The 27,101-nt window shown below is 43.6% G+C and overlaps 1 protein-coding gene across 6 annotated transcripts in view; it reads right to left on the reverse strand.

Annotated features, from left to right (window-relative positions):
* Positions 1–27,101, reverse strand: part of PMS1 (PMS1 homolog 1, mismatch repair system component) — a 666,172-nt gene that overhangs the window by 60,957 nt on the left and 578,114 nt on the right. For 4 of the 6 annotated variants that reach the window (XM_056533911.1, XM_056533910.1, XM_056533915.1 and 1 more), the window contains one exon: positions 11,236–11,393. The exons of 1 other annotated variant lie outside the window; for it this stretch is intronic. In XM_056533911.1, coding sequence (XP_056389886.1) covers positions 11,236–11,393 — 158 coding nt within the window. Of the gene's footprint in view, positions 1–8,290; positions 8,382–11,235; positions 11,394–27,101 lie in introns of those variants that run through there. One more of the 6 variants, XM_056533912.1, reaches the window with a different exon arrangement.

Here is a 27,101-nt window from a genome sequence, read left to right on the forward strand (position 1 = left end):
TGATTACGCTGGACAGAGGAGAAAGACAATTTTACTACAGAACCATAGACTGAAGATAAGACATAGACAGGGGAGGGGGAGCAGGGGTGTAATGGTGTTAGAGCAGGGAGAGGGAAGACAGTTTAGCAAAGGTTATAGGAAATTTTGATAATGGAATAAGAAGCTTAAATCCACATCAAGTCCTCTGTTCTTGGAGTCATAAAAAACTATCATTTTGGCTTCAAATGTCTCTCTTTCCTGGGTGTTCTTGAAGTTTCCTTTCAGGATCTTGATTTTGAGGTCCTGTAGGGAGTGACCTGTTTGGGTGAAATGGTGTCCAACTGGGGTGCAATAGTCCATTTCTCTATGGTTGTTGATGGACGATCTGTGGAGGTTCATCCTTTTATTGAGTGGCTGACTGGTCTCACGAATGTAACATCCCAGGTCACACTTGGTGCATTGTATCATGTAGACTACATTCTCTGTGGTGCAGGAGTATTGTCCCTTGATGTTGTATGTCTTGTTGTTGTGGGAGGCCTCAGAATTTGTGCAGATGTGTTGACAGAGTTTACAGCGCGGTTTGGTGCAGGGTTTGGTCCCATTGTCTGTATCTGATGTTTCTGTGGGTAGTTTCCTATTGAACAACTTTTGTTTTAAGTTGGGTGGTTGTCTGAAGGCCAAGATGGGTGGTTCGGGGAAAGATTTGCTTTAACACCTCATCTTCTGCTAGCATTGGCTGCAGGTCCTTCATGATTTTGCGTATTTCCTCAAGGGTGGGATTGTATGTGGTTACCAGTGATATGCATGATGAGGTTTGTTTCTCTCTGTATTGCAGCAGGTGTTCACATGGTGTTTGAAGAGCAGAGTGGATTTTCTTATGGATGGTCCTTGGTTTGTAACCTTTTTGTTTAAATTTCCCCGCTAGCGTTTGTAGATGTGTGTCTCTGTCATCAGGGTTGGAGCAGATGCGGTGGTACCTGATGGCTTGGCTGTATATGATGCCTTTCTTGGTGTGGGACGGATGGGAACTTGAATTGTGTAGATAGCTGGATCGGTCTGTAGGTTTTCTGTATACAGATGTCTGTATTGTGTCCTTGTTTATAGTTACAGTGGTGTCCAGAAAGTTTACACTTTCTGTAGAGAAGTCCATTTTGAGTTTGATGGATGGATTAAATGTGTTGAAGGCATCATGAAATTGTTTGAGTTTATCCTCACCTTCAGTCCAAACAATGAAAATATCATCAATGTATCTGTAGTATCTGTAGGGTTTGTGAATTTGGGTATTCAGGAATCGCTCTTCAAGGTCAGCCATGAACAGATTGGCATATTGTGGTGCCATCCTGGTCACCTCAAACAATTTCATGATGCCTTCAACACATTTAATCCATCCATCAAACTCAAAATGGACTTCTCTACAGAAAGTGTAAACTTTCTGGACACCACTGTAACTATAAACAAGGACACAATACAGACATCTGTATACAGAAAACCCACAGACCGATCCAGCTATCTACACAATTCAAGTTCCCATCCGTCCCACACCAAGAAAGGCATCATATACAGCCAAGCCATCAGGTACCACCGCATCTGCTCCAACCCTGATGACAGAGACACACATATACAAACGCTAGCTGAGAAATTTAAACAAAAAGGTTACAAACCAAGGACTATCCATAAGAAAATCCACTCTACTCATCAAACACCACGTGAACACCTGCTGCAAATACAGAGAGAAACAAACCTCATCACGCATACCACTGGTAACCACATACAATCCCACCCTTGAGGAAATCATGAAGGACCTGCAGCCAATACTAGCAGAAGATGAGGTGTTAAAGCAAATCTTTCCTGAACCACCCATCTTGGCCTTCAGACAACCACCCAACTTAAAACAAAAGCTGGTCAATAGGAAACTACCCACAGAAACATCAGATACAGACAATGGGACCAAACCCTGCACCAAACCGCGCTGTAAACTCTGTCAACACATCTGCACAGATTCTGAGGCCTCCCACAACAATAAGACATACAACATGAACGGACAATACTCCTGCACCACAGAGAATGTAGTCTACATGATACAATGCACCAAGTGTGACCTGGGATGTTACATTGGTGAGACCAGTCAGCCACTCAATAAAAGGATGAACCTCCACAGATCGTCCATCAACAACCATAGAGAAAAGGACAATTGCACCCCAGTTGGACACCATTTCACCCAAACAGGTCACTCCCTACAGAACCTCAAAATCAAGATCCTGAAAGGAAACTTCAAGAACACCCAGGAAAGAAAGACATTTGAAGCCAAAATGATAGTTTTTTTATGACTCCAAGAAAAGAGGACTTAATGTGGATTTAAGCTTCTTATCTCATAAACAAAATTTCCTATAACCTTTGCTAAACTGTCTTCCCTCTCCCTGCTCTAACACCATTACACCCCTGCTCCCCCTCCCCTGTCTAAGTCTTATCTTCAGTCTATGGTTCTGTAGTAAAATTGTCTTTCTCCTCTGTCCAGCGTAATCACCATTCTCACCTCTGCTCCCCAGCCCTCCCCCCCCCCCCCCTCATCCTTATCTGTAGTCTATCGTCCTATAGCTATACAATTTCTGGCCCAACTTAATGTCCATTCTCCACACATGTTGTTTTAACCCCTGCATATTTTGTGAGATCGAACATGTGTTTTCCCCTTGTGAGCTCGGAAATGCTTATGACTTGATAAAGGGAGGAATCCTGAAAGCTTGTCTCTACAAAATCTTGTTAGTCCAATAAAAAAGGTATTACAAGATACTGCAACTACAGATGATTTTGCTTTATATATATATATATATATATATATATATATATATATATATATATATATATACACACACACATATATAAACACTTGGGTGGAATAGGGGCATGGCCAGGGTGGAGTTTCACAGGGGGCCCTTGCATTATTTGGTCCGGGGGCCCTGAGTGTTGTCGGTCCACCCCTGATGGAAGTGGTTTACCTTCCATCCCCCCATTCAGAACACATGGTTACCCCAACTAAACCTTAATGTTTCTGGAAAAACTGGAAGAGACAGCTGTTGGTTAACAGCTATTAAAAAGTTCACCTTAATAGTTTCATCAGAATGCTACCAAGTTTAGAGAATTGCAATACAGTAACCCCCCAACCTATGATGGCCCCGACATATGATAAAATCGTATACAATGTAGAAATATCAGCTGGCACTGCTTCCTTCCCGGATACACCCCTCACCTTAATCTTCCTCTGCCCAACGTAGTCGTAAAGGCACAGTCACCTGCTGGCGCTTGAGAAACTGGTGGTGCACCGACTGTACAAAGTTCAAGTAACCATATGTCGCAAAACAATGAAGTAGAAAAAGACGGCAGCTAACCAAAGAATTCAACGCAAGCTTCTTTATTGACCAGCGTGTGCAGGTTACAAAACTTGAAGTGCAGGTGCTCTACCCCAAAACCGCACGAACAACGTCCGTTTCGCACTAACTGTGCTTCCTCCGGTTCGTTGTCGTACTATCCCTCCTCCACTTATATAGTTCCCCCCAATCAAGATTCCAACAGGGTAGGAGTGTCATACAATTGCGACCATCTCAACTACATCACATCCGTTATGACATCATGTCAGTGCGCGGTCAGCTGACGCCGTTGCCGTAGATACGGGCAGGACGCGGCCATCTGTGCCGGAAGTTGCGATGTAGAAAACTTCATCAGCTGGTCCGCTACAACTTCCTACGTATCCACAGCAACCCGGCATCACGTGACTCTCTCCGCACTGTTGGGGAAGAAACAAACGGGGAAGGTAAGTACAACTATGTGAATTAGTGATTAAAACAAAGTATTAAACAATGATTAAAAACAGTATAAGTTACCTTACAGAAAAATGCTCATGTCTATTTTATCATTTAAACCACCTGTGCCCATAGCTCCTGTTCTTAAAATCCACCTACTTTCTCGTTGTAAGAGGAGCTTATTTCTGTCTCCACCATTGATGGCATTATCCACTATTTCCAACCCGGAAAATTTCAGGACCGACTGGTCCCCTTTGTGTACTTCCCGTACATGCTGGATAAGTCTGGGACAGCCCACTCCGGTGGAGACAGATCTAAGATGCTCTCTGATACGGGTATTCAGGTTCCGTATTGTTTTCCCGATGTAAAAAAGTCCGCAATCGCAGACAATTGCATATACTACAAACCTAGTTTTACAGGTGATAAAATCGCGTATTGACCATGATACTCCCCCGAGATTGATGCTCTTATTCTCTGCATTAAAAGGACATAGTTGGCATTGCCTGCATTTAAAATTACCCTGAGGTCTCGATTTTTTCAGCCAGTTATCAGATTTCTCTCTAAACTGATTCGGGCCCAGCAAGTTACCTATGGTCTTAGTTTTTCTGTACGAAAAAAGGGGGCGGTTGACAGCAGCATCCCCCAAGTCACAGTCCTCCTCAATAAGGTAACGTGCTGGGCCCGAATCAGTTTAGAGAGAAATATGATAACTGGCTGAAAAAATCGAGACCTCAGGGTAATTTTAAATGCAGGCAATGCCAACTATGTCCTTTTAATGCAGAGAATAAGAGCATCAATCTCGGGGGAGTATCATGGTCAATACGCGATTTTATCACCTGTAAAACTAGGTTTGTAGTATATGCAATTGTCTGCGATTGCGGACTTTTTTACATCGGGAAAACAATACGGAACCTGAATAGAGAGCATCTTAGATCTGTCTCCACCGGAGTGGGCTGTCCCAGACTTATCCAGCATGTACGGGAAGTACACAAAGGGGACCAGTCGGTCCTGAAATTTTCCGGGTTGCAAATAGTGGATAATGCCATCAATGGTGGAGACAGAAATAAGCTCCTCTTACAACGAGAAAGTAGGGGGATTTTAAGAACAGGAGCTATGGGCGCAGGTGGTTTAAATGATAAAATAGACATGAGCATTTTTCTGTAAGGTAACTTATACTGTTTTTAATCATTGTTTAATACTTTGTTTTAATCACTAATTCACATAGTTGTACTTACCTTCCCCGCTTGTTTCTTCCCCAACAGTGCGGAGAGAGTCACGTGATGCCGGGTTGCTGTGGATACATAGGAAGTTGTAGCGGACCAGCTGATGAAGTTTTCTACATCGCAACTTCCGTCACAGATGGCCGCGTCCTGCCCGTATCTACGGCAACGGCGTCAACTGACCGCGCACTGACATGATGTCATAACGGATGTGATGTAGTTGAGATGGTCGCAATTGTATGACACTCCTACCCTGTTGGAATCTTGATTGGGGGGAACTATATAAGGGGAGGAGGGATAGTACGACAACGAACCGGAGGAAGCACAGTTAGTGCGAAACGGACGTTGTTCGTGCGGTTTTGGGGTAGAGCACCTGCACTTCAAGTTTTGTAACCTGCACACGCTGGTCAATAAAGAAGCTTGCGTTGAATTCTTTGGTGAGCTGCCGTCTTTTTCTACTTCATTGTTTTGCGACATATGATAAAATCGACATACGATGACCTCTCAGAGGCCATCGCATGTCGATGTCAGCATCGACATACGATGCTTTTATATGTCGGGGCCATCGCATTAACTGCAATCCGACAGCGCAAAATGCTTAAGCTGCTGTCGGATAGCAGTTTAAGCATCCCTGGCAGGTTCGCTTACCTATTCCCACTGCTCCGAGTCCACTTCGCGATCCTCCGGTGTCTTGTGCATCTTCTCCAGGGTCCGGGCCTTGCTTTCCGGCGTCGTTATTACGTCAGTACGCACGCCGCGCCGGCACAGCAGCGCAATAACGTCACCAGAAAGCGAGGCCCGGACCCTGCAGAAGATGCGGAAGACACCGGAGGATCGAGAAGAAGACACCGGAGCAGCGGGACAGCATCGGGAGCCCCTGGGACAGCATCGGGAGTGGTGAGGACCTGGTCCAGAGCGACGGGGACAGGTGAGTACAGCTTCCTATACTTTACATTGCACTGATGCCTCAACATACGATGGATTCGACAAACGATGGGTCGTTTGGAACGAATTACCATCGTATGTTGAGGGACCACTGTACATCAAAAATGAAAAATACTAAACAAATTGAGTAATGCTAGTAAAAACAATAGTCTTACTACAATTTCAAAGACCAAATTTATTTAAGAAGCACAGGAAATTATTATTTTTTGCTTATATAGTAGAGCATAGGCTATTAGACTCAGAAAACTGCCACTGGAGTTTTAAAGGTCATGTGTATGCCTTCTACTTACGTGTTGTAGCTGATGTGGCAGGCAAGAGATTGGCTTCATTTTGGCTTGCAATCCCTTCAGATGGCTTTGGCTCAAAAACTACTATGGCAGTTTTCCAATAAAATGCCAGAAAAAAACCTGTGTGGAAACCTAGCCTTAAAGGGGGACATTTATCAAGGGATTTAGAGTTATTTTTTATTTTTTTTTGCTTACAAAAGTCGCACAGAAAGTCACACGTTCAAAAATTTTTGTGTGACTTTTGGCTGTAGCCAAAAAGCTACAACAGAGCTTACTAAAGTAAATTTCTGTTTTCACTTTGCAGTGGTCAGGGATTTTTCAAGTGCGAAAGTCCCACAAAAAGTCGCAACCAACTCCAAAATACCGCAAATGTAAACTTGGCTTACTTACAAAATTTGCTTTGGAGAGCAGATTTGGGAGCTGGGAAATATGAAATCACAAAGGAGCCCTACACTGGTTTTCATGCCCCCACCAATCAAATCCCCACTCCCCTCATCTACCTCCAGCCGCTCATCTCCACCCTCCACCGCCCCCCCCCCCCGCTGCACATCTCAACAGACCAGCCCCCCCTCCCCCATCAGACCAGCTCCCTCCTGTAATCTCCCTACATCCAGCCCCCCCTCCCTCTCCACCTGGTCATGTAATACCACATTCCCACCCCCCGCTTATCGTCCACCGGCCGCTCTCCTCAACATCCCCCCCCCCCCCCTGATATCCTCCCCCCTCCGTCGCTCATCATGTGCCCCACCTCGCTGCCACTCGCAGCAGCCCCCGCTCTACACTGTAATTTCATATTTTCCCGGCCTGAGCTGTGTTTGGCTGATTGGTCTTGGCCAATCATGGCTCAAGCCAGGAAATATGAAATTAAAGTGTAGTTTCATATTCCTGGGAGCTGACCGTCTCCCCTTCCTGGCTACCTGCCCGCAACTACCACCGGCCCGCTAGCTGTTGCGACTACAACTCCCAGCATGTCTTCACTTTTAGGGCATGCTGGGAGTTGTAACAGCTACAACTCCCCCATGACAGGAGTTGTAGTTTAGAATCGGGTGCCTCCAGCTAAGCTACAACTCCTGTCTGAAAATGACAGGGGTTGTAATTTAGCAACAGCTGAAGACTCCCTGTTTGGAAATGCTGGTTTATGGGTGTTTCCTTTAAGGGAGGGCACCATAAATGTACTAACCAATTTTCCATGTTTTTTTCTTATCAATTCAGATCCGTGTTTGCAGAGGACTTCTTCGGATTCGGTAGACTACGTCGATGACCAGCGTTTTTTTTTTTTTCGTTTAATATTAATAAAATGGTTAACGAGGGCTTGTATGGGAGTGTTTTTTGCAATAAAAGATTTTTAAAAGTGTTTTTTTTTGGGGGGTAAAATTTACTTTACAGGATTAGTAGTGGAAGCTGTCTTATAGACACAATCCATTACTAAGCCAGGGCTTAGCGTTAGCCACAAAAGCAGCTAGCGCAAACCCCTAATTATTACCCTGGTACCCAGAGCCAGTACCAACAGGCCTGGAGCATCAAAATGGCGCTCCTGGGCCTAGGCAGTAACAGGCTGGCGTTATTTAGGCTGGGGAGTGCCAGTAACAATGGTCCTCGCCCACCCTGGTGACATCAGGCTGTTGCTGTTTGGCTGGTATCTGGCTGAGAATAAAAATAGGGGGAACTACACACTTTTTTTTATTTTTGTTTATTTATGCAAAAAATGTGTGGGTGTTATCCATATTTCATTTTCAACCAGATACCAACCAAGCAGCAACAGCCTGATGTTACCAGGGTGGGCGACGTCACCCCAGCCTAAATAATGCCAGCATGTTACTGCCTAGGCCCAGGAGCGCCACTTTTGACGCTCCAGGCCTGTTGGAACTGGCTTCTCCCGGCACCCCTGTGGCGGTTGGTACTTGGGTAATAATTGGGGGTTAGCACTGCCTGTTTTTGTGGCGGGCGCTAAGCCCCAACTAAGTAATGGATTCCGTCTATAAGACCGCATCCATTACTAAGCCTGTAAAGTAAATAAAAAAAACTTTTTAAAAACTTTTATTACAAAAAACACTCCACTACAAGCCCTTGTTAACCATTTTATTAATATAAAAAAAAAAAATGCTGGTCATTAACGTAGTCCACCGAATCCGAAGAAGTCCTCTTCATACATGGATCTGAAATGATAAGAAAAAACACAGAAAATTGGTTAGTACATTTATGATGCCCTACCTTAGGGAAAACTACCATAAACAAGCGTTTCCTAACAGGGAGCCTCCAGCTGTTGCTAAACTTATATCTGTCTGGGAAAGATATAAGTTGTAATTTAGCAACAGCTGGATTCTCGCTGTTTCTAAAATACAACTCCAGAAAAAATTAGCCCTCACACATCCTCGATGTATACGAAAAAATATAAAAAGAGGCATCAGAAGGGGACAATTTTAAACGTGCACATTTTCATATAAATAGCTATATATTTTTTTTTTTTTTTAAGTAAACCAAAATCAAACCTATATAAGGCCCCTTTCACACTGCCGTAAACGTCTGTAAGGCATTTTTTTTTTCTTGTGCCTTAATGGACGTTATTTTTTACAGAACACAACAGGAAACAATGGGTCCCGACAGATCCGATTTACTATTATATGGTCTGTCGGGCGCCATTGTTTTTTGATGGGAGTAGCGGGAGGAAAAAATGGTGCACGAGGTATTTTTCCTCCTGCTTTTCTCACCGAGTTCCCCGACGGACGTCACACTGCCAAGCCTAAGTTGAATATCAATTTAATTGTATGGACCTACAAAATACATAGAATGTGTAATTTTTACTGAAAAGTGCCCTTGGTAGATACGGTGGTGTATTTTTTTCCAATTTTATTTTACAAATAATTTTTTTTTACGCTGTAGATCTTGTGGTGAAATTGTTGATGTCATTACAATGTAATATTGGTGGTGAAAAAAACAAGGCCTTATATGTAAGGTGGAAAATTGAAAGCGTTATGACGTTATGATTTTTAGAAGGTGAGGAGAAAAAACGAAAGTGCAAAAATAAAAAAAAACCTGTGTCCTAAAGGAGTTAAAAAATAAAATTATATATATATATATATATATATATATATATATAAAAGGGGTCAGTACTTTCCTCAGGGAGAGGACACCTCTTCAGGGGTAACGGAGATTCAGGTTAGGCCATTTAGCACTCCGCAGGCATTCTGGGTAGGGGAATATGTAAAGCAGCTCATTACACAACCTTTTCAGGTAGTGTTCCCTGGTATCAGCTTAGCTCCTGTTAAGGAATATAAAAAGCTGAACGGGATATATGCCAAGCCAGACTACTCCCCAAAAGGGAAGTTTCGACCCATCTGCAGACAGCTGTTTCGGGGTTTTTGCCCCTCGTCAGTACAGAGCAGGGTAATCTGGCTTGGCTGTGGTGAGAGGCCTGAGGCTTTAAAAGGGGTCAGTACTTTCCTCAGGGAGAGGACACCTCTTCAGGTGTAACGGAGATTCAGGTTAGGCCATTTAGCACTCCGCAGGCATTCTGGGTAGGGGAATATGTAAAGCAGCTCATTACACAACCTTTTCAGGTAGTGTTCCCTGGTATCAGCTTAGCTCCTGTTAAGGAATATAAAAAGCTGAACGGGATATATGCCAAGCCAGACTACTTCCCTTTTGGGGAGTAGTCTGGCTTGGCATATATCCCGTTCAGCTTTTTATATTCCTTAACAGGAGCTAAGCTGATACCAGGGAACACTACCTGAAAAGGTTGTGTAATGAGCTGCTTTACATATTCCCCTATATTATATATATATATATATATATATATATATATATATATTCAAAAAATGTTGCAATAAAAAAGGTATTACAAGATACTGCAACATTTTTGATTTGCATCTATATCTATATCTATATATATATATATATATATATATATATATATATATAAATATCATTTTATTTTCCCACAAATGCGACTTTAGGGCAGAAAAGTCACAGAGCAGAGGAGGCGGGATTACAAAGTGGTGTTCTGAAGTCATTTATTGTTTTTTGCTTATGTGAGCCAAATTTATCAAGCCCCTGTGATAGTATGATACGTCACACATAAACAAAACTAAAGCAAAAAATAAAATAAAAAATGACTACAGAACTCGTGTACCAAAACAACAATGATAAATGTCCCCAAAAGTTATTCTGTAACGCAGCTGATTGTCTAATTAGGCTGCTAAATGCTGGAGTTTGTAGGTTAAGGTCAGTTTAAACTATGTGCAGCTTTTGTGTTTTCTAATTCAAAGTGCATTGTTAGAGAAATATTGCCATAAGGTAAAAGTGATTTCCTTCATGTGTTTATGAACATTTGAAGTTTTTAGGCTGTGTTTACACTTTGCATTTTTCACACATTTGCTTCTGCAGCCATTTAAAAAAATCATGGTAAAACTGACATGTTTTTACTGTAATTGTAAGAAATGCGGTAAAATATCACCATTTTTGCTAAAATGTTGGAAAAAGTACAGTGACACCAGCGAAAGCACAGAAAAAAAACAATGTTTGAACAAAGCCTCAGGGGAGGTATAACTATTATATCTCATAATCCAATAGAGATAACAGATAAAGCAGGCAGGGGAGAAATATGAGAGCTATAAGAACAGCATCTGGTAGGTAATGATTGTTATCTAGAAAATCAGAACCCCAGACTGACATCCTGCTCTGACACATTAAGCAATGGAAGGTTTGGAGAATCAGGCTGGTGATATCATGACCAAATAGAAGCAGCTCTGCTGGAATAAAACAAATCGCACGGTATGACTAATGATAGTGAACGTATATGATATGTGCAAAAGAAAAAAAACCTGGAGTGCTTCTTTAAGTCCCAGCGACACTTTTTCAATCACATACAAAAGCTCTGAAAAAAAGTGGATGGCTTCAAAGTTGTGCAGTGTGCACAACATTAAGTGTCAATATACTACAACATAAACAACCATAGCAGTGTGCTATCATACTTATGAATCTCCCCCAATATTAATTTGTGAACGTACTCACCTCTAAATAATTCAGAACTTTCAGAGGCCTACACTCACATAGGTTTGTTTTTTTATTCATTACAAAGCTTATAACTTCCTTCAGATCAGATATTCCGTAAAAGGGCATATTTCTATTCATACTTTCAATCTCAACGTGGTTGACAAATGTTGATGATCCTAAAAAGTCAAAATAGTAACAATTTCTCAATCATTTCTTCAATCAAAATCAGGAAGTGGTTAAAATCACAATCTGTACATGTTCATATATAGTATACACAGTGTACAGAAACAATTAAAGGGCCTGTTCGGCTAACATAAAATATCTAATATTAGTCCTCTCTTTCCCTGTTTGTATTTCAATAAATAAAAATGTTGTCTGATTTCACCATTCCTAGTATGGTGAACTTGCCTGAAAATGTTGGAATGGTCCTCTGTTGCGGCATCTTCATCTTGGCTGCATGTCCCCCTTTTGGCAGCACCCCACCTCCCGAGAAAGAAACCACATGACTTGCGTCTCTTTCAGCGGCCTGGCTTGCTGCAGCCTCGCCTGCTTAGCCATGCCCCATAATGACATAATAGAAATAACCTGTCCACCAACCACATGGTCTAAGAGCAGAGGAGAAAACACAGCACCGAACATGGAGCTTCTATATGCGCAGTTTGATCAGCTCCATTGGCTATCTTAGTATGGATGGTGTGCATCCAGTGCTTCATAAGCTATGATGTTTTACAAAACAAGTATAAATACTTCTAAGGAGAGAGAGAGAGAGAGAGAGAGAGAGAGAGAGAGAGAGAGAGAGAGAGAGAGAGAGAAAGATATATATATATATATATATATATATATATATATATGCGCAGGGGTTAAAACAACATATGTGGAGGATGGACAAGGGAAGGCAGTTATACATTGACATTTAGGTAATGCGAATAAAGGCATCTATCAAGCAAAGGCAAGAGCATAAGAGGTGCCCAGGAAGCTACGCCCCCCAGTCATCACATTCTTAACAAAGGGACGAATAGTAGCCAATGCATAAAAATATAATAATGAACAGAAGAAGCAAGTAAGCCAGCATATCCAATCGGGTAAAACAGTAAATGGTCATTAGGCAGAGTATGGGCAAGGGAAAGGCACTATAAGCCAACAACCAAAACAAACAAAAACAACAATGAAAAGGGGAGACGAAACTACACAAACCGAAGAAAAGAGAGAGGCGGAGAGTAGAGAAAGAAGGGGTGACACATAAGGACACATAGGAGGGAAGAGGGAGAGGGAACCAGGAGTAAGGGAGAGGAACTTTACTTGGGAGAAGGACCACCAGACCCAGGGGTGACCAACCAGTCCCCAAGAGGTGCGTCCACAAGACCCCACCTCAAGGAGACAGGCGCAGAGCACTGCAGGCGGGGGAGTCCAAAAACGAGACCATCCCCCCTGATGAGCCAAAGGGGGGGGCGATGTGTATTTGGTTTTAAAATAGCAACAGTGCGGTTCTTTAATATTAAGATTACTGCAGCCGCAAGCATCAGGGCATCACATAAGCATTTAGGTACATGCAGCAGGGATCATCACATAGTCACATAGTGACCGCATGTTGAGTTTTAATTCACTTATAGGCAATAAGAATAAAAGTTACGTTTTAATACTTAGTTAATGGATGGGAAAAATAGGGTATTAGTGATCACATGAGTGATCAATTGTAAATAAAGTTTTGAAATTAACCCTCCATCCATAGGTCCCAATTGTTAAGGTAACAAAGGTTTAGAGCAGGCACGACCACGTAAGAGGGCATAGAGAACAGAGACCAAATGACCAGGAGGGTCAGTGCTCAAACAGAGGGACTCAAAAGGGAACAGGGATCTATGAATGTCCAGTGCCTGCTTCCAATTAGAGTAAAAATGAACAAGTTGCGTATATTGCCATAAGTGTGGGGGTGCAGGGGGACCACCCGGAACTATCTCTGCCAATGATTTAATGGAGCCTGAGTGTAGAACGTGGGCACAAACAAAGACCATCCCCCTGGCCTTACCCAGAAAGGGGCCGGCTACGGCACCCGGAGTGAAATCAGGGTTATCACGAATGGGCGTGAGGGGGTTGTTGGGGCGCAGGAGACCCATCTTGTCAAAAAAGCGATGGCACACCCGGAGCACCGACCACGCCACAAACGGGAGGCTCACCATTCGAGAGGATGTCCAATACGACACTCGCGTCCAGGGGAGCGAAGTGAGCGGGACAGGTGTCAAGAGGGTCTCCAAGTACACCCAAAGCTTCCCCTTAGAGTGGTGGAACCAATTCAATATTCTCGTGGCCACTGTGGACAGGTAGTAGAGAAAGGGGTCGGGGAGAGCCAGACCCCCCTCAGACTTAGGGCGCACGAGGGCACTTCGAGCCATACGATGGCCCACCGGACCCCACACATATTTAGTCCACATTCTATCCAGGGCAGTGAAGAACGTTCGGGGGAGGAGGACAGGTATAGTTTGAAAGAGATAGAGAAGACAAGGCAAAAGATTCATTTTGATAATGTTGACCCTCCCAATCCAAGAAAAGTCACGTTTGTCCCATCTAGTCCGGTCAGAAGAGAAAGAAGAGAGTAAGGGGCTAAAGTTCAAGTCATATGTATGGGTAAGATCATTGGGGACCTGAATGCCTAGGTATGTAATAGAGGAAGTAGCCCATTTAAAGGGCCGTGACCCCTACCGGGCCGAGGGAGACGTCCAGGGCCACACTTTTCATCAGGTTCAACTTAAAATTACTAAATGTACTATATTCAGAGATGAGCGATAGGAGGGCCGGGAGACTGGACTCAGGGGACGAGAGGTATAGTAAGAGGTCATCCGCGAAAGCTGCACATTTAATCTCCTCTCCACAGACCGTGACACCCTTCACCTCCTCACTCTGCCTGATTGCCTGGAGGAAATGTTCCATAGCCAGCACAAAGAGAAGAGGGGACTGGGTGCAGCCCTGCCTAGTACCATTACGTATATCTATCGGGGCGGACAGGGACCCATTAATGCGTATCCTAGCCTGAGGACTAGTGTATAGTTCAAAAATGCGTTGTAGCATCAAAGGACCCAAACCCAAATTAGAAAGGACCCCTCACAGGAAGCCCCATGCCACCCTATCAAAGGCCTTCTCGGCATCAAGGGATAGTAAAATACAAGGAATGCAAGAGACCTGAGGATGATGAATCAAGGGGAAAGTCTTCAATGTATTATCTCGAGCTTCTCTGGTAGGTACAAAGCCCACCTGGTCACGGTGGATGAGGGCTCCCAGCAAGGGGGACAAACGCTCAGCCAGGAGCTTTGCGTACAATTTAGCATCAACGTTTATGAGGGAGATTGGTCTATAACTCTGACAAAGGTTGGGGTCCTTGCCCTCTTTAGGGATGACCATAATAAAGGCCTGTAAAAAAGATTAAGGGAAAGGAGAGACATCTGAGACCGCATTAAAGGCCCCAAGGAGGCATGGAGACAACTCTGTAATAAGAAGTTTGTAAAACTTCGAGGTAAAGCCATCAGGACCAGGAGCTTTGCCGGACGGCATGGACTTAACAGTCTCCATTACCTCCCTCCAGGCCAAAAGGGCGCTCCAGATCAAGGAGTGACTGGGGAGGGAGGGTAGGCAGCTTGGTCCTCTGCAAGTATTCCAAGAGAGCCGGAGGGGGGTCCCCCGAGTCAGAGGTCTGAGAGTCAAGATTATAAAGGTCAGTGTAATATGAACGAAAACAATTTAAGATCTGGGAGGTCAGATGGACCAGGGTGCCTGAGGAGGACTTAATGGAGGGGACATGGAGGGCCTTCCTTTTGTCCCGCAGTGCCCTAGTTAGCATCCTACCCGCTTTATTACCCCATTCATAGGAAACACTAGAGCAAATCTGAAGGTATCTGTTATACTTCTTGTCTATCCGTACCTGTATCTCCCTCCGGACTGTAAGTAACTCACGGTAGACCTCCTCCTCCGAGAGAGGATTTATGTCGAGACTCCAAAGAATTTAGTTGAGCGAGAAGGTCTCGCAACTTCTGGGATGCCTCCTGTTTAAGACAGGCACCATGTTTAATGAGTACACCTCTGAGCACACATTTCAGCGTTTCCAAGCGGCATTGGGGGGATGTGGGATCGCTGGCATGATACAGAGAAAAATTAGCAATCGCTGCCCTCAGATCAGCCAGACACAGCGAGTCAGAGAGGAGCGATTTGTTAAGTCTCCACATAAAGTCTCTCCGTGGACCATTCGGCAGTGATATGTCACAGAAAACCGGGGCGTGGTCCGAGAAAACAATGGAACCAATGGAGGAGGACAGTACCTGAGGGAGAAGACAGTGACTAACAAAGATATAGTCCAGCCTAGTATATACTTTACGAGCGTGAGAATAGAAAGTGTAGTCACGTGTGTCTGGATGAGCCAGTCTCCATGGGTCCGTCAGTTGCATAGAGTAGAGAAGTTGTCGGATCCTATTTAGCTGAGCATGAGACAGGACAGAGGTCCCCGAGGAACAGTCTAAGGAAGGAAGCATAGAGACATGAAAATCCCCGCAAACCATCAACACCCCCTGAGAGAACACGGTCAGGTCATCCAACATTGTACGCAGAAAGGACAGCTGGCCACTATTCGGGGCATAAATATTGGCAATCGTGTAAGTCCTGTCCTGGATGGAGCAGGTGACAAAAACATAACGGCCCTTATCATCCACCTTGGAGTCTAACACCTGCAGCAGTAGGGATTTGTGGAACAGGATGGCTACAGCCTTCACCCTCTGACTTGGGTCATTACTCTCGTACCACGTAGGATAATAGCGGTTACGAATTACTGCAGCATGGTCCCGGAGGAGATGTGTCTCCTGAAGGCAGACCACCATAGCCCTCTGTCTGTGCAGAGAGTAAAGAATCTTTGCTCTCTTCTCAGGGACATTAAAGCCCTGGAAATTCAGGGAGGCAATTTTAATGGACATCATGGCCTAGACCAGCTACTTCCAGCGAAGAGAGCGAGGAGTCGGTAGAGAGCGGGGACAGGGGTCAGGGGAGGCAAGGGACGGGATCAGGGGACCACACAGACAGGGGACAAGAAGAATACCAAACCGGAGTAGGAGGGAAGGGAAAAACAAGGAGGGGAAAGAGAAAGGGGAAACAAGTACAGCAGAGGGGAGGAAAAACCAGCGACAAAGAGAACACTCAGGGGAAGAACAGATACAAAGACCAGAAACAAAAACAGCAGCTCAACAAATGGCCGCAAAATTGGACTAGATATATAGCACGAGGCTAAGCACAGGCAGGGAGAAATCCTGCCTCAACCGATTGGGGGCAATATGGAGACAGAATCATCACAACTGGAAGGAAAACACCAGAGAAGAAAGAGGAGCCCTAGTGACCGACACGGGGAGAGAGGGTAGTAAAAAGGAGAGAGAGGTAGCAGAGGAGAGGGCAAGTATAGGAAGAAAACAACTAGACAATGGCTACAGCAGGGCCATGTGGGCCTGTGTCACCAGCACCTAGAAAAAAAAATCCCAATGAGACAGCATAAATAGCATTTGACCGCAAAGCACAAAGGCATTATCATAACATCAGAGTACAGACAGACAGGAATCAACCCTCTCGGAAACCTCCCGGCCTCTCCATAGAGCCAGATCTGCTGTGACGGCGGCATCAGAAGCGTTGGGGTCACGGGGAGAACCTCTCAGATTGGGAGGAGCACAGCCTAGGCTGGGGCGGAAGGAGGGAGGAGAAGGGGTCAGTGGACAGCTCCTCCCATCCCAGGAGTGACACAGGTGGGAGTCCAAATGTCCGGAGAAAATAGGGGAGGTCCTCCAAGGTGCGGATGGTAGCAGACTTGTCTTGGTGATGAGCATGCAGGGCAAACGGGAAGCCCCAGCGGTACACAATGTGGTGGGATTGCAGTTCGTGCAGGAGGGGCTTCAGGGCCGTTCACAGGCGGAGCGTGTGTCTCGATAAATCCGGAAAAAGCTGCAGCTTAGCCCCATCAAAGTCAATGTCCCTGAGCTGTCGGGCCTTTTGCATAATTTCTTCTTTAGCAGAGAAATAGTGAATGCGACAGATAATGTCCCGCGGCTTAGCAGGGTCTGAGCTGGGAGGACGGAGAGCCCTGTGCGACCGGTCAATAGCAATTGGGGACTGAGCTGGGCGGCCAAGAATAGAATTGAAGATGTCTATTAACATAGGCAGAAGACCACCGATCGAGTCGCCTCAAGGAGACCCCGCAGTCTGATATTATGTAGAGTGCAACAGCTTCTGATTAACCACTTGTTTAGACACTGCAGCCCTAAGCTCAGCAATAGATTCCTGGGTGTCAGAGCGAAAGGATTCCAGAGTCCCAACTGTAGCGGAGAGGGTGTCCACCTCAGACTGCACCCCCTGGAGGTCCCGTCTCCAGGCAGAACGCAAGTCCTCCTTGAGGGCTACAATATCAGCCTTAGTAGGTAAAAAGGATAACAACGTCTGGAGCTCATTGTAGTATTTGAGCCGCAGCAGAGCTTGGTGGGGCAGGGTCCAGGACAGGTGCAGGAGCGGGCAGTTGTGGGGGCCTCTGTGAGTGCTGTGGGGGGCAGTGCACCATAGCCTAAGTCACAAAGTCACCAGCTGGGGCCTGCAGGGGCCAAGGGCTACCCCCAGAGGAGGACCAGGAGGTGGCCGGTGAGGAAGGAGGTCGTACCCCCTCAGGAGCCTGGGGATGTGGGCCCAGGGGGGGAGGTGATGAGGGGGCTGCACAGCAGAGTAGAGCAGGGGGGAACCCTGCTATCCAGGACAGGCCGCCATTGCAGGAGTGATGTCTCCAGCCAAGACGGGGACCCCAGGTGCCAGATGGGGCCACCGCATTCCCGGCGCTTCAGGTGGTGTGGTAATGTCCGGTCTAGGGCTGGATAGGGGAGCTGAGGGCTGGTATGGCTGGGCTGTAGTGGCGTGTGGAGAATGGCCGACGCAGCATCCGTCGGTTCCAGGAGCAGAGGGGAGCCCCGTGGAGTCGGAGCAGCTGGGGCAGGTGAGAACAGTTCCCCGATGGGCAGATCAATCAGCAGAGGGAAGGGGGGGGTCTCTCCTCCGGGCCCGCACACTCACCGGAGGCCTGGCGTCCTCGCCGCGACTTCTTTTCCTCTGTGCCGGAGGACCGAGATGGCGCCTGCTGTGAGGAGCCGCGTGCAGTGGAGGGCAGGGCTTCGTTCTGCTGTGAGGGAGCTGAAGATGGCGGCGGCCCTGGGGGGACCACGTCCAAGGAGTCCTGGAGCCTGGCCAGAGGGGTAAAATAATTAGATATTGGTGCCGAGGGAGCCCGGGAGCTTCCCACGCCTTTGGGGCCTTTTAGCTTCATCCTCCGCACCATCATTCAGATAATGTAGGCCTCTCTCTCCCATGCAGTCACCGAGCTCACAGAAAGTAAAGCTACACGGTGTGCATAGCAGGCCACGCCCCCCCCCCCAAACTTTTTTTTATATATCAACTGGCTCCGGAAAGTTAAACAGATTTGTAAATTACTTCTATAAAAAAATCTTAATCCTTCCAATAGTTATTAGCTTCTGAAGTTGAGTTGATGTTTTCTGTCTAACTGCTCTCTGATGACTCACGTCCCGGGAGCTGTGCAGTTCCTATGGGGATATTCTCCCATCATGCACAGCTCCCGGGACGTGACATCATCATTGAGCAGTTAGAAAGAAAACTTCAGAAGCTAATAACTATTGGAAGGATTAAGATTTTTTAATAGAAGTAATTTACAAATCTGTTTAACTTTCCGGAGCCAGTATATATATATATATATATATATATATATATATATATATATATATATATATAAGGTTTTGCCTGGAATACCCCTTTAAATTAAATATCATGCTTGACAGACCTTTATTACTTACTTAAGGGGTGCACAGCAAATTTTTGGTTTTTAGTTTTAGTTTTGCATTTACATTGTTTCCTACTTGCCTTTCAAAATCCATAACTCTTCCAATTTTCCATCTATATGTTTGCGGGACTAGTTGTACTTTGTAATGACATTGCTAATATCACCAATGAGTAAAGCCCAAAAAAAATATTGTTTGCGAAATTGAAAAAAAAATTAAACCCTGCCATTATGCAGTGTACCTTTTGGATACAATGACATACAATTACAAAGATACCCAATTTCTTTTAACTTTTTGTATGAAAATTAGAATGCTATAAAATTGTCCTCTTCTGACCCCTATAACTTTTCTTATTTTTCTGTATACGGGGCTGAATGAGGGCTAATTTTTTTGTGCCGTGATCTCTAGATTTTATCGGTACCAATTAAGCAAATCGGGATCCAGCAAATACAAATGTAGTGGAACACTTTAATATATGCCTGTGCATCAAAAATAAACAGAATAAACTCATACATACCTTCCTACGAGCCCCCGTTGGAGCCGTCGGCGTTTCACCTGCGTATGTCCCGCCCCGGCCTGTGATAGGCTGACCCCACTGTCATGTAAGAAGCCGGCCAGAGCTCCTTCCATGACAGTGGGCTCAGCCTATCACAGGCCGGGGAGGGACATCGCTGCGGCCGGTGATACGCCGACGGCTCTGAGGCATCCCCGTCCCCAGGAAGTGTAATGAGGTCAGCACTGCTGGACCATGAGGCCTGTGCCGGACCAACGGGGGCTCGTAGGAAGGTATGTATGAGTTTATTTTGTTTATTTTTGAGACACGGGCATATATAAAAGTGTTCCACTACAGTTGTCCTTTAACCAACTATCCACCCACACACAGCAACGTACTTTAGTTCCTGTGATTGGCTGAATAGCCTAGCAGTAGCTATTAGCTGAGGCTGGAAGCATCAGCGAGGGGCATCGCAACATGGTGCAAGATGACGTCACAATTCCGCTCGGATGCCGGTCTCCCCTTATTAGGACATACCCATCTGTCCTGGGGAGGGAAGGGGATAAAAATAAAATAAAGTTGCTCCACATCGTGGGTAATGCCTTCACCAGTGTCCCTGTGTGTGGTGCCGACCCAAAATAAAATTCCCACAGCACCAATAATCTTATCTCCAGTCTGTTATATTTCATAAACTTCCTGTTGAATGAAGCACACACTGCTCTAGACTACAAATTCTGGCAATCCTCTTCACAGAGGGAGGTACCATCCCATACCTGTGTGAGGTACCACAACATCGGTCCTCAAGCCCGATTGTATTCTGGACTACAATCGGTATATGGGGGAGTTGATCTTTCTGATCAAGTCCTCAAGCCATACATGGCCATGCGGAAAACACAGGTATGGTACAAAAAAGTTGCGGTTTACATGGTACAGGTTGCCATGTTCAACTCTTTTGTACTGTCCTAGTATGCTGGCAACACAGGGAGATTCCTTCAGTTCCAAGAAGAAGTCCTAAAGGTCCTGATCTTTGGCGATCGGGAAAGAGCAGGCCGGACTTCCCAAGGAAATGAAGTTATAGGTGCCAGGATTGTCCCAGGCCAACACTTTCCAGGTGAAGTCCCCCTGGAAAGAAGGGATGATCCCAGAAAAAATGCAGTGTGTGTCACAAGAGGGGGATACTGAAGGACACCACCACTCAATGTGACACTTGCCCCGATCATCCAGGCCTCTGCATTAAAAACTGCTTCAGGGACTATCACACTTCCATAGAGTACTAAGTTTTCCCTATTAATTTTAATTTCCCATAATTTGACTCCAATGTACCAAATCGAGAGTACATTCCAAGTTTTAACCCCATAAAACCACTAAAGTGCCCAAAAACACTTTTATAAAAAAAATAAAAAATGATAAGACCTCTGGGGGTATTTTTTACAAAAATGGGCCATGGGTCACTTAGTCACATCGGGGACTTTTTATGTTTCCTCAAATGCGCAGCGCTCTCTCTCCACCTGAGTGGGATGCGCATTTGAGGCAAAAGGTTAGGGATGGCCACACACATCACATTCCCAGAATGATGATTCAGAGTCATCATTCTGGGAACATAACCTTTTTTATGATTTTGCGTCCCACTGTACACCATTTTAGTTATTTAGTGTACCCCATGTAATGCCCCTTGAGGGGGGGTCCCACTGTTCTGGCTCCATTGGCAGCAAGCTCAAGGCCCCTGAATGCGCTCCTGCTCCTCTGAGACCAGTGTGCACGCTGTTTACGCCCAGATATGAGGTATGTCCTTACTCCAAAGAAATGTATTTACAATTTTACAATGACATTTTCTCCTGTTACCACTATTGAAAATGAAAAATTTGGGGTAACCCCAGCATTTTAATGTAAAAAAAAATTCAAATTTTTCCTTTTCACATCCCACTTCATGAACATTTATCAAACACTTGTGGGGCGTTAAGGCTCACTGTAACCCATGTGTACCCCATGTGTCTGGCATCATAGGGGCTTACTAAATGCGACTCCCTCTCTTTTAAGCATTGTAGTGCACCCGCAGTGCACATGATGTCCACACATGGGGTATTTCCGTACTCAGAAAAGATGGGGTTACACATTTTGTGGGGTATTTCTCCTATTACCACTTGTAAAAATGTTACATTTGGGGAAAAAAATGCATTTTAGTGGAAAAAATTGATAAAAAATAATTTACACACCCAAAGTCGTCAAACACCGTTCCTTGAGGGGTGTAGTTTCCAAAATAGTATGCCATGTGGGTTTTTTTTTTTTTTTTGCTGTCCTGGCACCATAGGGGCTTCCTAAATGGGACATGCCCCCCAAAAACCATTTCAGCAAAATTTTAGTTCCAAAAGCCAAATGTGACTCTTCCTCCTCTGAGCATTGTGGTGCGCCAGCAGAGCACTTGACGTCCACAGATGAGGTATTTCCATACTCAGAAGAGATGGGCTTACAAATTTTGGGGGGCATTTTCTAATATTACCCCTTGTAAAAATTTTAAATTTGGGGGGAAACTGGCATTTTAGTGAAAAAAAATCATTTACACATCCAACTGTAACGAAAAGTCGTCAAACACCTGTGGGGTGTTAAGGCTCACTGTGCCCCTTGTTACGTTCCTTGAGAGGTGTAGTTTCCAAAATAGTATGCCATGTGTTTTTTTTTTTGCTGCTCTGGCACCATAGGGGCTTCCTAAATGCCGCATGCCCCCCAAAAACCATTTCAGCTAAATTTGCTTTGCAAAAGCCAAATGTGACTCCTTCTCTTCTGAGCATTGTAGTGCGCCAGCAGAGCACTTGACATCCACACATGGGGTGTTTCCAAACTCAGAAGAGATGGGGTTACAAATTTTGGGGGGCATTTTCTCCTATTACCCCTTGTAAAAATAAAATATTTGGGGGAAAACTAGCATTTTAGTGGAAAAAATAATAATTTACACAACACCTGTGGGGTGTTAAGGCTCACTGGACACCTTGTTAAGTGCCTGGAGGGGTGTAGTTACCAAAATATTATTTCATGTGGGGGGGGTTACTGTTCTGGCACCATATGGGCTTCCTAAATGCGACATGCCCCCCAAAAACTATTTAAGAAAAACTCACTCTCCTAAATCCCACTGTTGCTTCTTCCCTTCTGAGCCCTCTAGTGCACCCGCCGAACACTTGACATACACATATGAGGTATTTCCTTACCCAAGAGAAATTGGGTTACACATTTTAGGAAGATTTCTCTCCTTTTACCTTGTAAAAAATCAAGAACATGCCAGTGTAAAAAATGAAGATTTAGAATTTTCTCCTTCAATTTGCTGCTATTCCTGTGAAACACCTAAAGGGTTAACAAACCTTTTGAATGTCATTTTGAATACTTTGAGGGGTGCAGTTTTTATAATGGGGTGATTTATGGGGTATTTCTAATATGAAGGCCCTTCAAATCCACTTCAAAACAGAACTGGTCCCTGAAAAATTTCGATTTTGAAAATTTTGTAAAAAATTGGAAAATTGCTGCTATACTTCGATGTCAACTTTATGATGTAAACATAAAGTAGACATATTGTATATGTGAATCAATATATATTTTATTTTGAATATTCATTTTCCTTATAAGCAGAGAGCTTCAAAGTAAAAAAAAAAAGCAAAAATTTAAATAATTTTTTCATCAAATTTTGGAATTTTTCACCAAGAAATGATGCAAGTATCGAAAAATTTAACCACTAACATAAAGTAGAATATGTCATGAAAAAACTATCTTGGAATCAGAATGAAAGGTAAAAGCATTCCAGAGTTATTAATGCTTAAAGTGACAGTGGTCAGATGTGCAAAAATGGCCGGATCCTACAATGAAAACTGGCTGGGTCCTTAAGGGGTTAAATATAATCTGACCACTATAACTTTCTCATTTTTCCATATAGGGCTGTATTTTTTGCTTCATGATCTATAGTTTTTATCGGTAACATTTTTGCGTATATGTGACTTTTCAATAGACAAAAAAAGCAGCAACTTTGAACATAACTCTTTTATTTTTCCACCTACAGACCCATATGAGGGCTTGTTTTTTTTGCATGACAATTTGTACTTTGTAATGAATTTCATTTTAGCATAAAATGTATCCCAAAACCCAAAGATTATTGTGGGCAGAAATGTATAAGAAAACTGCAATTTTAATAATTTTGAAGGGTTTGCTTTTTACGCAGTGCACTTTATGGTAAAAATGACACATAATTCTGTAGGTCAATGCGTTTAAAACAATATCCAATTTATATAGTTTTTCTATAATTGTACTACTTTAAAAACATTGCAAACTTTAAAAAAAACTGGTATGCATAAAATTGTCCTTTTCTGACCCCATAACTTTTTTATTTTTCCTTTTACAGGGATGTATGAGACACATTTTTGTGCCATGATCTGTAGTTTTTACCAGTACTATTTTTGTTTTGATGGGACTTTTGATACAATAAAAAAATCAGTATTTTTGTTGTTGTTTTTTTTTTTTTTACGCTTACTGCATTCACTGTGCGGGACCATAAACATTATATTTATAATTTTTTTCTTCTTTTTTAGCAAAATGGGAAAATAAAGGTTATTACATTTTTTATTACGGCAGGGGTTTTTATATAATTTTTTTTATTTTACACTTTTATATGTAATCATTAGATTGCATTCACCGTATAATGCTATGCTTATGGCATAGCATTACACAGTGTAATTAGCTATCCACTGATCTTGTTTGGCTATGCCAGGCTACATCAGTAAGTCAGCGATCGGCGGTAGGAGGCAGGTAAAGGGACTCTTCTAAGCCATTTTACCTCCTCTGAGCAACTGCAGATTTTTACTTTCACTTTAGTTGACATGATTAACATTCATCATGGCTTCTGAAGCGTTAAATGCCCGACATAATCAGTGAGTGTCTGGCTACTTATAGTGGTTCAATATTTTTTCATAGCTTTTTTTGGGTATAACTGGAAAAAGGGGCAATTTAAGTATTTTTTTAAGTGGTTAGTTTTATGGAATAGCATAAAGCAGTATACCAGTATATCTCAGATTCTTTAACTATATAAATAGCAAAAAGTTAAAAAAATTTAAGTGTTGGCGGGGATCAAGAAAAAGCAAATATATTAAACAAATTCTTCTCCACTGTGAAATACAGCGAGATAAGGTAAACTCCCCATTACAGGTCACCTGTCTAACCCAGGAAGAAGTACAGTGCCATCTACAAAAAATCTAAATAGACAAATCACCAGGTTCAGATGGCATTTACCCTCGTGTTCTAAAAGAATTAAAATGGTTATCCAGGAAAATACTTTTTTTTATATATGAACTGGCTCAAACCACCCAGTTTAGAAAAGGTTTGCTATGGGGATTTGCCTCTAAACTGGGCAGTTCCCGAGACACCTGTCATCAGAGAGCACTTAGAAAAGAACAACCTTAACTTCAGAAGCTCATAAGTACTGAAAGGATTAAGATTTTTTAATAGAAGTAATTTACAAATCTGTTTAACTTTCTGGAGCCAGTTGATAAATAAAAAAAAAGTTTTTTCCTGGATAACCCCTTTAAGTAATGTAATAGACAGACCCCTATTTTTAATAATCAAGGACTCTATAGTGACAGGGTCTGTTCCCCAGGACTGTCGTGTAGCAAATGGGGTGCCAATATTTAAAAAGGGTTCAAAAGGTGACCCCGGGAATCATACGAATGTTAGTTTAACCTCCGTTGTAGGTAAATTGTTTGAGGGTTTTCAAAGAGATGCTATTTTGGAGTATATTGACAAAAATAAATGTATGACTCCATATCAACATGGTTTTATGAGGGATTGGTGCTGTCAAACTAACCTGCTCAGCTTTTATGAGGAGGTGAGCTCCAGACTGGACCAAGGGCAATCGCTGCATATCTAGATTTTTCCATAGCATGTGATACGGTGCCACATAAAAGGTTAGTGCATAAAATGAAAAGGATTGAGCTGGGGGAAAATGTGTGCAAGTGGATAGGAAACAGATGATGGTTATTAATGGTACTTATTCTGATACAGTTCCACATAAAAGGTTGGTGCATAAAATGAGAAGGATGGGGCTAGGGGAGAATGTGTGTAAGTGGGTAAGTAACTGGCTCAGTGATAGGAAACAGAGGGTGGTTTTTTAATGGTACTTATTCTGATTGGGTGACTGTTACTAGTGGGATACAACAGGGGTCCGTCTTGGGTCCTGTTCTATTTAATATATTCATTAATAACCTTGTAGAGGGGTTGAATAGTAAAGTATCAATCTTTGCAGATTATACTAAACTCTGTAAAACGGTAAACACTATAGAGGACAGTGCACTGTTACAAATGGATCTGGATAGGTTGGAGGTTTGGGCTGGGAAGTGGCAGATCAGGTTCAACACTGATAAATGTAAGGTAATGCACATGGGGAAGAAAAATCCGGGCTGGAATTATGTATTAAATGAGAGAACACTTGGGACGACTGACATGGAAAAGGACTTAGGAGTCTTAGTTAACAGTAAATTTAACTGTTGTGACCACTGTCAGGCAGCTGCTGCCAAGGCAAATAAAATCATAGGGTGCATCAATAGGGGCATAGATGCCCACGACAAGGAAATAATTCTACCGCTGTACAGATCACTAGTCAGACCACACATGGAATACTGTGTACAGTACCGGGCACAAGTGTACAAGAAAGATAAAGTGGAGCTGGAGAGGGTTCAAAGACAGGCAACCAGAGTAATATGGGGAATGGGAGGACTACAGTACCCAGAAAGATTATCAGAATTTGGTTTTTTAGTTTAGAAAAAAGGAAGCTTAGGGGCGACCTAATAACTATGTATAAATATATCAGGGGACCGTACAGAGATCTCTCCCATGATCCATTTATACCAAGGACTGTATCTATAACAAGGGGGCATCCTCTACACCTTGCGGAGCGAAGGTTTGTACACCAGCACAAACAGGGTTTTTACTGTAAAAGGTGTGAGACTATGGAACTCTCTGCCAGAGGAGGTGGTCATGGTGAACTCTGTAAAAGGGTTCAAAAGGGGCCTGGATGCATTTTTGGAGAGTAATAACATTGCTGGTTATGGATTCTAGATTTATAGGGACGGAAGGTTGATCCAGGGTTTTATTCTGACTGCCATATTTGGAGTCGGGACAGAATTTTTACCTCTAAGATGAGGGTTTTTTTGTTGTCTTCGTCTGGATCAACTCAGTAGAGACTCATTAGGGTTATAGGTTGAACTTGATGGACTCTGGTCTTTTTCAACCTTATGAACTTTGTTACTATGTTACACACAAAAAATGTATACTACGCTGTATATATTTAACATGGGTACATATGTATGACAAATGCCCCTAACTGACCTAATAACTATGTATAAATATATCAGGGGACTGTACAGAGATCTCTCCCATGATCTATTTATACCCAGGACTGTATAAATAACAAGGGGGCATCCTCTACATTTAGAGGAAAGAAGGTTTCTACACCAGCACAGCCAGGGGGTTCTTTACTGTAAGAGCAGTGGGATTGTGGAATTCTCTGCCTGAGGAGGTGGTCA

This window comes from Hyla sarda, chromosome 8, assembly GCF_029499605.1.
Source record: "Hyla sarda isolate aHylSar1 chromosome 8, aHylSar1.hap1, whole genome shotgun sequence".
In the NCBI taxonomy this organism is placed as follows: Eukaryota; Metazoa; Chordata; class Amphibia; order Anura; family Hylidae; genus Hyla; species Hyla sarda.